At 39.1% G+C, this 11,443-nt stretch overlaps 1 protein-coding gene across 2 annotated transcripts in view; it reads right to left on the bottom strand.

Annotated features, from left to right (window-relative positions):
- The window catches only part of CLIC4 (chloride intracellular channel 4), a 76,360-nt gene that overhangs the window by 7,041 nt on the left and 57,876 nt on the right, over positions 1 to 11,443 (bottom strand). The window contains exons 5-6 of one of the 2 annotated variants that reach the window (XM_034646820.1): positions 1,191 to 1,372; positions 18 to 457 (exon numbers count right to left, since the gene is read on the bottom strand). In XM_034646820.1, coding sequence (XP_034502711.1) covers positions 293 to 457; positions 1,191 to 1,372 — 347 coding nt within the window. In that variant the 3' untranslated portion in view covers positions 18 to 292. The remainder of the gene's footprint in view (positions 1 to 17; positions 458 to 1,190; positions 1,373 to 11,443) is intronic. The other variant, XM_034646826.1, reaches the window with a different exon arrangement.

Raw genomic sequence — 11,443 nt, 5'->3', positions numbered from 1 at the left:
GAGGGATGGCGAGCTACCTCTAAAGGGGACAGTGTGGCGGAGTGTCTCCGAATCAGAGGAGAGGAGGGTACGGGGCAGGGGAGGGAGACAGGATAAAGAATTTGAACATAATACTGCTTAGGAGTGCATATTTAAAGATAGCTACTATACCTTGTCTATCCTTTATCCTAATCTTGAATAACTGCACATTCATGCAAAATACAATTTCTACGTAATAGGAACAGGAGCAGTCTGTTAGGAAAAGCAGATGCTTAGGGGAAGATGCGAAGACATCTCTCTCGTAAGTGATATTTTACTTGGTAAGTCTTTTGGCTACATCACTATATGCGATTTCAACTTCCTTGTCACTGGGACAGGTATTGGTAAACTCATCCCTACTATACGCATTAGTTAAGTATCTCCAGATGCCAGTCATTCCTTTCGGAATATCGAAGTTGCGATATTTTTTGGCCACCACCTGAAATACAAAGGGATCGAAAGTTAACATTTATTTTCCAGGACTTGTAAACCAGACCTCTCTCTGATTTTAGGGCAAACTAATTCTGTCAACCTCTGAGAACTGCTTCTATTTGAGAAGAAGTCACCTTTCTTCTAACTAGAGTTTTAAATAATGACAAGGACTGCAAAGTACATCAGAACTTCAGTAAGGTGACAGGGACTGCACACGCCTGCCCTGGTAACCCAGGGAGACAGCCAGGTGTGATCCCCGGGGAAATACTTGAAGGCACACGCACGATGGGGGATCTCTGTTTTCCCTGGTCTTGATTTTTATCACACAACTAGTGTTGACTACTACGCTGTTTAGGACAGTGTCTTACACAGTAAATGCTCAATAAATATTTCTTTGCCTTGTATAGAAATAATCCAGGTGATCACAGAACAGAATCTGACAACATAAATCAATGTAGCAAACTCCAATCCAAAGTTACCTGCTACATTTTTTAATTTTTATATAGTCACAGAAAAAAATATTCTTCTTTCGCATATGCCTCCATTTTAAGACATAATTTTCCATTTAATTAACTCTATTATTCCAGCTGTTGCCTAAATAGCATGAAGTTATACTGTTTCAGGGTTCCTAGTCATATACCAGATCAAAAAAAAATATTTATAGACAAAGAAAGTGCTATCTTAGTACACAGAAAATACCTGGTCTAATGGCGATGTCACACCACATCCTGCATGCCTACCTTGACAATGTGCAGTTTGGGAAGCAGGTTGCAATCAGCTAATGTCATTTCATTGCCATCCAGAAATTTACGCGTAGAAAACTTAATGTCCTCCATACTGTTCTCATCAATTTCATCAGGGAGGGGAGAATTCAGATATTCATCCAGTTTCTGCAGGGTTTTCAAGAGACCCCTCTCCAACGCTGAAAGAAAGATGGGGTTACTGTGAGAAGGAAAACCACCCAAGTCCCTAAGTAACAGCATTACTCTTTCAGTCAGTAACTATTTTATCAAATGCTTATTCTGACATGAAACACGTTGAACAGGACAGACAAGGTTCCTGCCCTCCTGGGGCTTATTTACATGGGGTGAGGGATGAGACACATCCCTTTGAGTCCCTTTGTTCAGGTAAATACAGGAATGAGCATAACAGTTTCAGAAACTGGAATCTGTAAAAACTCAATAACTTAATACCCCACTTACAAACACACTATGACCCAACACAGTTGCCGTTTAAACTGGAAAAATGAGTGAGAAAAGGCAAACCTATTAATTCAAATCTAGGGAAGAAAATCTTGCCAAGACAGAGATTGCAATGCCTGTTTCCCCAGGAATATTTGGATTTATCACCAAGAAACATGTGAAAATACTCCAATACAGATAATCCAAGCGGAAAGCCTGAAGTTTTTGCACTGTCTTATAATACAACCCAAGAAGCCAAGAACAGCACTATTTTATAATAATACGGAAAACACAGACATCAGATTAGGGAGTTCGATTTACAAAAGTGAATGAGGGGGCTCTTCACCCAAATACAGTAAGATGCTATGACTGTTGTAATTCAGAGACGAGTGGGACAGAGCCACCCCTCTATACCTGGAAAGTCAAGGTTAGTGACCTTTGGCAGAGGGGGTGGGAATGTCGTTAGAGAGGAATACTTCCCAGGCCACCCTGACCCCCCACTCCCAGAATGCACAAGTTCACGCTGACGACTACAGTGCTTGGCCATAAAAGAAAGCGAAATATCATGAGGTGACAACCAATACAATTAAACTTCGAATAAATTTGGTTCCATTAGAGAAAAAGACAAAAGTTTTATATGCTGCNTCCCTTTGAGTCCCTTTGTTCAGGTAAATACAGGAATGAGCATAACAGTTTCAGAAACTGGAATCTGTAAAAACTCAATAACTTAATACCCCACTTACAAACACACTATGACCCAACACAGTTGCCGTTTAAACTGGAAAAATGAGTGAGAAAAGGCAAACCTATTAATTCAAATCTAGGGAAGAAAATCTTGCCAAGACAGAGATTGCAATGCCTGTTTCCCCAGGAATATTTGGATTTATCACCAAGAAACATGTGAAAATACTCCAATACAGATAATCCAAGCGGAAAGCCTGAAGTTTTTGCACTGTCTTATAATACAACCCAAGAAGCCAAGAACAGCACTATTTTATAATAACACGGAAAACACAGACATCAGATTAGGGAGTTCGATTTACAAAAGTGAATGAGGGGGCTCTTCACCCAAATACAGTAAGATGCTATGACTGTTGTAATTCAGAGACGAGTGGGACAGAGCCACCCCTCTATACCTGGAAAGTCAAGGTTAGTGACCTTTGGCAGAGGGGGTGGGAATGTCGTTAGAGAGGAATACTTCCCAGGCCACCCTGACCCCCCACTCCCAGAATGCACAAGTTCACGCTGACGACTACAGTGCTTGGCCATAAAAGAAAGCGAAATATCATGAGGTGACAACCAATACAATTAAACTTCGAATAAATTTGGTTCCATTAGAGAAAAAGACAAAAGTTTTATATGCTGCATTATTAGATATTTCACCAGCAACATAAGTATGTCCTGAGCCAAAACCTCTTCTTCCAAATTGCTCCCACCCACTCATCCCTTGGTCCCTTCCTAGCAGTCCAGATGACAGACGCAGTCTTAGCTAGATAAGGGGCTGAGGATATGAAAAGGAGTAAGTGGATTTTAGAGGTACTTAGGAGATGAAAACCAACAGAGGCCGGAGACAAAACTGAATACGGAAGAAGGATAAATGTTTTCAACGAAATACAGACATGAGCCCCTACTACACGCCAACTCTCATTCTAAGCACTGTTAAATCCACTCTTGAAGAAAGCAGTTTTTTACGTTTTGGGGAGTGGGAGTAGCACAGAGAAAGTCAACAAACGATTCCCTGGGTAAACGCTGGTATCATTTGCTGAAACACGGACCTGCCCAGAGAAGAAGCAGGTTCAGGGGGTGCGGACACGAATTCAGCATAGGCTGCCTTTGAGGTATCTGTGAGACATCAGGGTCGAAGCACCCGACAGACAGCTGGGCTACAGTGTCTGGAACAGTCTGGGCTGGAGCAGTATGTCTGGAAGTCCTGAGAACACAAATGAATGCCAAAGCCACGGAAGGGAAGGACAGGCGGAGGTTCCAGCGTCACGCCCTAAGAAACATCATCTGCGGTGTTGTGCAAGGCAGAGCAGCCATTTTCGTCGTTACAGAGCATTCCGCCATAGGACGACGTAAGAAGTATTCATCCATCCTGTTAATGGAGTCTGTGTTGTTTCCGGTTTGAGGCTCATGACTAATCGTGTAACAAACATTCTTGGACAAATCTTTTGGTTGCACATCTGTTCATATTCCACTCACACATGGAGTTGTGGGTTACTGGGTGTACCTATGTTCAGGTTCGGTAGAAACTGCAGTCGCCGTGCCAAGTTCAACACCACAAAGAGCAGGGCAGAGACATCCCAGGGACTTCACACATTCGACACCACTCGGGGCTGTCAGCCTCTTCAGTTTAAGCCGTTCAGGGGGATGACAAATTAGGCCTGACACCTTTTCATATTTACTGATTATCTGGATATTCTTTTTGTAAAGTGCCGTTTGCTCATTTTTCATTGCATAGCTTGCCTTATTTGTAGGAGTGCCCTATAAATTACAGGTGCAAACCCTTTGTGGTTGTATTACATATACCTTCTTCACCTTTTCCACTCCCTAAATGGTGACTTTTTACAAACAGAAGTTACTAAACCTAATGTCAAATTAATCAATTTTGTTTCTTCCACAATCAGTGCTTCTTCCAGATTAAGAAATCTTACCTACCCCCAAATTACGAAGATACCCTCCATTATCTTCTAGAAGGTATATTATTTACCATTCATATTTATATATACTACCATCCACTTAGACCTGGTTTTTGCATAGGGTGTGAGATAGGGGTGTTTTCTTGATTTCATATTCTGTTCCATTGTTCTGTTTGTCTATCCTAGTATTAGGATAAGCCACACTGGTTTAACTACTATCCCTTTGTAAGTCTTGTTATCAGGTATCATGAGTTTCTCTTCAAGATCGTCTTGGCTGTTCTTGGTTCCTTCCATTTCCCTAATAAATTTTAGAATTAGCATGTCAGTTCATACATGCGTGTACACGCACACGTGCACGGAAAACCGGCTGGGTTTTTGAATGACCTACAGGTTCAAAAGAATCCCAGGGGCGCCTGGGTGGCACAGCGGTTAAGCGTCTGCCTTCAGCTCAGGGCGTGATCATTTTTTTATTCTTACAGTTTATCTGTAGATTACTTCGGATTTTCTACATACACAATTATATTGCTTAAGAATGACAAATTTGGGGCGCCTGGGTGGCACAGCGGTTAAGCGTCTGCCTTCAGCTCAGGGCGTGATCNAAAAAAAAAAAAAAAGAATCCCAACTCGAGAACTGGCATCTTTACAATATTGAGGCTTCCAATCTATCAATACCACTTATTTAAATCTTTAAAACATTTCTTCCAGTGTCTTTTGTTTCCTATGTAGAAGCTTTCACCATCTTTTATTGGATTTATTCCTAAATATTTGACTTTTTAAAAAAATATCTGACATTTTGATGGTGTAAATATTTTTGCATGTTTTCTATTGTTTCTTGCTAGCATGCAAAAATACAACTAATTCTTATAATGGCCACATATCTAGTAACCTTGCTAATTCATTTTTTTATTCTTACAGTTTATCTGTAGATTACTTCGGATTTTCTACATACACAATTACATTACTTAAGAATGACAAATTTGGGGCGCCTGGGTGGCACAGCGGTTAAGCGTCTGCCTTCGGCTCAGGGCGTGATCCCGGCGTTATGGGATCGAGCCCCACATCAGGCTCCTCTGCTATGAGCCTGCTTCTTCCTCTCCCACTCCCCCTGCCTTGTGTTCCCTCTCTTGCTGGCTGTCTCTATCTCTGTCAAATAAATAAATAAAATCTTTAAAAAAAAAAAAATGACAAATTTGTTCCTTCCTTTACAATTCTCATACCTCTTATTTCTTTTTCTTGCCTATCGTACTGGCCACGACCTCCACTACTATGCTGAGGTGGTGACAGACAGCACTGCTTCCTAGCTCCCAGGCTCAAAGGAAACCTTTCACTAGTTCCCTATTACATATGATACTTGCTATCGCTTTTTTTTTGTAGATTCTCTCTGCCAAATCAAGGCAGTTCCCTGCCATATCTAGTTTAAGACAAAAAATATATATATCATTTTACCATAAGTATCAAATTTTATCAAGTACTTCTACTGAAATGATATTTTTCTCCTTTATGCTATTAATTTATACAAATATTTTACTGTTTAAACAATCTTCTGTTCCTAAGTTAAACCCCACTTGGTTGTGTGTATTATCTTTTCTCACATCGCTGGATTGGGTATATTTTTAGACTTTTGCATCTACGTCCGGGAGAGACTGGCCTGAAACTGTCTTTCTTTTGATGGTCTTGTGTGGTCTGAGCGTCAGGGTTGACCCGAAAAAGCAAGCTGGGAAGTATCTTCCTCTCTCCCGTTCCCTGCAAGACTATGTGCAACACCAATGTTATTTCTTCCCCAAATGCTTACCAGAGTGCATCGATGGAGCTATCTGGATCTGGAATTTTTTTATGGAATGGCTCTTAATTATATATATAAGACTATTCACATTTTATGCCCTCCTAGAGTAATTTTGTTACACTATACTTTCTGTAAATTTAACTGACAGTGTTTTCAAATTTATAAGCATAAAAATTTGCGTATATAATATCCTCTAAAAATCACTTCAATGTAAGATCTGTAGTAATTGTCTTTTATTCTTAATATTGGTTATTGCTGCCTTTCTCACTTTTCTGGGTACTTCTTGTCAAGGATTTATCAATTTTTATTTATTAGACTTTTCAAAGAACTTTTAGCCTCACTGACCCTCTGTCATGTTTGTTTCCTATTTCAAGGAAATCTGCTCTTTAGTATTTCCTTTCTTCGGCTTTCTTGAGTTTAATTTGCTGATCTTTTCCTACCTAAATCCTCAAGGTGAAGACTGTCAGATTTCCAATCTTTCTAATATAATAAGCACTTAGAGGTATAAGTTTCCCTCTAAGCACAGCGTTAGCCATATCACGTAAATTTAGACCTGTCTTTCATAATTTCATTTTTCTTTAGCCCACGGGTTACTAGAAAGATACTGCTAAGTTTTTCAAGGATGTAAAAATTTTCTTTTTTTTTTTTTTTTAAAGATTTTATTTACTTATTTGACAGAGATAGAGACAGCCAGCGAGAGAGGGAACACAAGCAGGGGGAGTGGGAGAGGAAGAAGCAGGCTCATAGCAGAGGAGCCTGATGTGGGGCTCGATCCCATAACGCCGGGATCACGCCCTGAGCCGAAGGCAGACGCCCAACCGCTGTGCCACCCAGGCGCCCCTAGGATGTAAAAATTTTCTAGCTGTGATTTTGTCACTGATCTCTAGCTTCTTTTCTTTGTGGTCAGAAAAAAAATATTCTGTATGATTTCAATTTCCATTTTTTGGAAAATTTTTCAGATTTGCTTTATGGCTCAGCTTTACAGTCAGTTTTGATGAAGTGTTCTACGAGCATTTGAAAACCAAATGTATTAATCTGCAGTCGTTGGGGACACTGTTCTATGTATAAATATCAGCGAGACTACACGTGTCCGTTGTGTTGTTCAGTTCTGCTAGACTGTTAGTTTTGGGCTGAGTTTAACAGTTATTACTAAGGGAGTGGGTTAAAATCTCCCACCAAGACTGTGGATTAGTTTATTTCTCTTTTAGCTCTGTGAATTTGGCTTATAATTTCCAGCCTAGGTATTTAGTAATGCAAATTTAGAATCATTCTATCTTTCAGGTAGATTAACCTTTTAAGTCAGTTTGAAACAGGCTTCATTATCTCCAGTTAGTGCTTCTTTCCTTCAAGGCCCCTTTGTCCAGTATCGGTGTGGCTTTGCTGACTTCTTTTGGTCAGTATTTGCACTCCTTTACTTTCACCTTTTCTGAATACAGGTGTGTGTTTCACAAATATGTGTGTATTCATTCTTGTACGTAAGCAACGTTATTTTTGAGCCAGCTGGCAAGTGATGTCTTGGATTTGGAGTACTTAAGTCATCTACACTGAATGTAAACTACGAAATTTGGTTTAAATCTGTCATTATACATTTTGATTTCTCCTTGTTCTGTGTTTGTGTTCTCCTTTCTTGCTTCTTTTGGATTAAGTTTTTAAAATTTATTCATCTCTCCCTCTATTAGTGTGTCACACATTCTTTTACTAGTCTTTGTTCCCCTGACTTATTAGCATTTACTTATAACTTTCGCCACTTCCAGGATAATGCAAGAGCCTCAGAAACTGAGGCCACTACCTCCCCCCTGTCCCAAAGGCTACTATTGTTTTGTATATTAATTCGACCTAGATTTTAAATTCCACAAGGCATGACTGTTTTACACAGACAGTATTCACTTATATTTTAGAACATATTTTACTACTTTTTGCTCTCCTTCCTTCTTGCGTCTCTTGGTGTTCATCTGAAATCATTTTCCTTCTGCCTGAAAAACTAGGTATTTCTTTTAGTGGAGTCTACGGAGTCTACGGAGATAAGTAATCAGTTTTTGTTTGTTAAAAATGTCTTTATTTCACCATCACTTATTAAAATTCATAAATAAAAAAAATGAATGTCTTGGGGCGCCTGGGTGGCACAGCGGTCAAGCATCTGCCTTCAGCTCAGGGCGTGATCCCGGTGTTATGGGATCAAGCCCCACATCAGGCTCCTCTGCTATGACCTCTCCCACTCTCCCTGCTTGTGTTCCCTCTCTCGCTGGCTGTCTCTATCTCTGTCGAATAAATAAGTAAAATCTTTTTAAAAAATAAATAAATAAATAAAGGCACTGTTTTTTTTTTTAAAAATGAATGTCTTAATTTTTACATTCTTAAAGAATTTTTTCAGCTGAAACACTTGGTGAATATATAATAGAATTAATTCTCAGAGCAGCATGGGACACAGAGTAGATAATATCCTACTTCAAAGACACAGAAATGAAGGAGAATCTGCCTTATTCTGAACATCATGACTGACATCTTAGAGAATGTGGATGTGTTATGACCACTTGGAATTGTAAACTGGTGAATTTTAGAGGCTCACAGAAAAGGCAGTAAAAAAAGCTGACCAGTTTAGCGAGTATATGAATCCAGGGCAACAAATACAAATGTCCTATCTTGAGTCAAAAACAAAAAATTATTTGGATGTGCTCGCTTCCACTTTGGGAGAGTATGTCACTACTTTAGAGAATTTTAATGTACTCTCAGCTCTCTGAAGAGCTCTTAAGATTGTCTTCTGGATTCTACTGCTTCTGTTGAGAATCAACTGCTCACTCTCACTGCTTTTATCTTGAAGAGCTTTCTCTCTGCCACCTGTAAAGATCCTGTCTGGTTCTCAGCAGGTGCCTACAGTACACACAGGTGTGGTTCTCTTTATATTTGTCCTGCAGGGGTTGTGTAATGTTTGACTCCATGGCCTGTTACCTTTCATCAGTTTTGGAAAATTCTTGACAACCACCTCTAATTATACCTTTGGCTCCATTTTCCCTCTCCTTCTGGGACTCCAGTTACAACACATCAAACTCTTTTCATCGTGCTCCGCAAGTCTTACACTCTTTCCTCTGTTTTTTTGTGCTTTTTTTTTGTCCTTTTGTCTCTGTGCTTCCATTAGCTACTTCCTTCTGACCTGTCTTCCAGTTCACTAATTCTTTATCACTGTCTAATCTGTTCAATTCAGATACTGAATTCATAATTTCAGATATCATATTTTTAAATTCTAGAACTTCCATTTGGTTTTTTATACTGTCCAGTTCTTAGTTGAAATTTCCATGTTGTTCTTTTACCTCTGAATATCTATAATAAAGTTAAAGTCAGTATCTGATAACTGAATACCTTGCAGTTTTTAATATGTTTTTAAAATATGTATTATTTCTAAATACATATTAAAGGGGGTGCCTGAGTGGCTCAGTTGGTTAAATGTCCAACTCGTGATTTCAGCTCAGGTCATGATCTCAGGGTCGAGAGAGGGAGCCCCTTGTTGGGCTCCATGGTGGGTGTGGAGATTCTCTCTCCCCCTCTGCCCCTCCCCAGTCCCCCAAGCTCACACTCTCTCTTTAAAAAAAAAAAAAAAGTATTAGTTATGTTCAGTCTTTTAATATTAGCACTGTTAGATTTTTAGAGCTGTTAAATCTTTAAACTCTGGGCTGGTTTATATTAAACTAATAGTCTACCAACCTCTTCCTCCTAATTCTTGTTATTAAATCAATGCATTATTCTTGCTTCCCCAACTGCACTCTATATTCTATGAAGGTAACGTCCATGTCCTGTGCTTCCTCCGTATATCCCCTAAAATTCATGGCATTCTATCGAAGTACAAATTAAACATCTGATCAGCATCTGCTGCAGACTGAGAAAGGCCAATAATATAAAAATTTGGAGTTTCTTTAATGTCTGGAGAAGGTTCAAAAGGAAATCAGGTGAACATGTAGAATAGACATGATTTAAAGTCGGATGAGTGGAGATACTTGCATCTGTCATATCTTTGTGGGAACCTGAAAAGGAGGTAGGAACCGCACGTTGCTATAGAACACAAGAGCCATTCTAAAATGTAAAGAAGAATTCGTAAAATTTTTTACTGAGGTAAATATCAAACAAATTGGAATGTATGTATGTCAAGTGATGAATGACAAGATCAGGATCAAAGAACTACCTATTTTATTAATAAAAGCTCACTCTAGCCATAGCCAGGATCAAGCTAGTTTATTTCTTACAGAAAAGAGTTAAACAGGAGGACACTGGAGCCCAGTAAACTAAAGTTGAAGAACTGAGTTCTGCAACTGTGGAAGTGACAAGGAAGCAAGCCATTTAAAATAAAAGATCAAAAATGCAAAAGCAATAAATATAACCTTCATTGATGACGTATAAGTTATTGATGATGGACATAGTCATGAAATGTTAAATTTATAAACTGACAAGAGAAGGAAATGTGAGAAATAGCGAGGTTAGTAAGGAGTCCGGGACAGGATGGAAAACTTTTCATGGCTGTACTTAAAAGGGAGTGGGGATGATAAGAACAAAGGGACAGGAGAATCTCAGGACTGTAAAAGAACTAACTTAAAGATTCAATATGCTTCCTATCAAAATTAGTGAATACGGAGTAAATACACAGATATAAGACAGATATAAGGACTTATTCTTTGATCCGATTACAATGAACAGAGTCATGGCTTCTATGGAAGATAATACTGTCTGAATTCAAACACTGAAACCAAGTCTCAGGCGGCACTTGAGAGGCATGGCAAGTCTGGGCAAGTTTCTGATCTTCAACCTGCTCTAAATTCATCCTTTTCCTGAATTAGTTTTCAAATACATCCAACAGAAAAAATAAAGTATTCTAAATTTACAAGGTTTGAAACATATAATGTTTCTAATCCCAGATGCAACGCACAGGCTAAAGTTAAGAACCTGGTAAACATTAAAATTACCATTCTTTCTACAATTCTGGACCTAGTAAAGCAACTGCAATGAAGCTGAATTGCTGTGCCTCGCTAGAATGTCAATGATTTTTCACTAAGAATCTCAGAATAAAAGGTATGTTAATGCAAACAAAGAATGATGAATTAGTCTCATTCAATTTTCATGTAACAGCACAAGGAAGGCCAACAAAACAAAGAAAGACAGAGGTGCCAAGACTAAAGAGCATCGCTCAATAAACATAATGAAGCTCTGAAGACAAACCACAAAGGAATCTGGTTAAGATAAAGAAAATGTCCACACTAACCACTAGATGGCAGTAGCAAGCTATGAGAAAGGCGCTCCTTGTCTTAGCACTGTCATTCTCTAACAGCCCTGCTGTGGTCATGCTGGTGTCTCTAAGAAGGTGTTTGAAAAGCTCTCCAAAAAACTTAGTATCGAATTGTAATAGACGC

This window comes from Ailuropoda melanoleuca, chromosome 2, assembly GCF_002007445.2.
Source record: "Ailuropoda melanoleuca isolate Jingjing chromosome 2, ASM200744v2, whole genome shotgun sequence".
Taxonomy (NCBI): domain Eukaryota; kingdom Metazoa; phylum Chordata; class Mammalia; order Carnivora; family Ursidae; genus Ailuropoda; species Ailuropoda melanoleuca.
The sequence above is the reverse complement of the archived record's forward strand: the minus strand, read 5'-3'. Positions and strand labels throughout refer to the sequence as shown.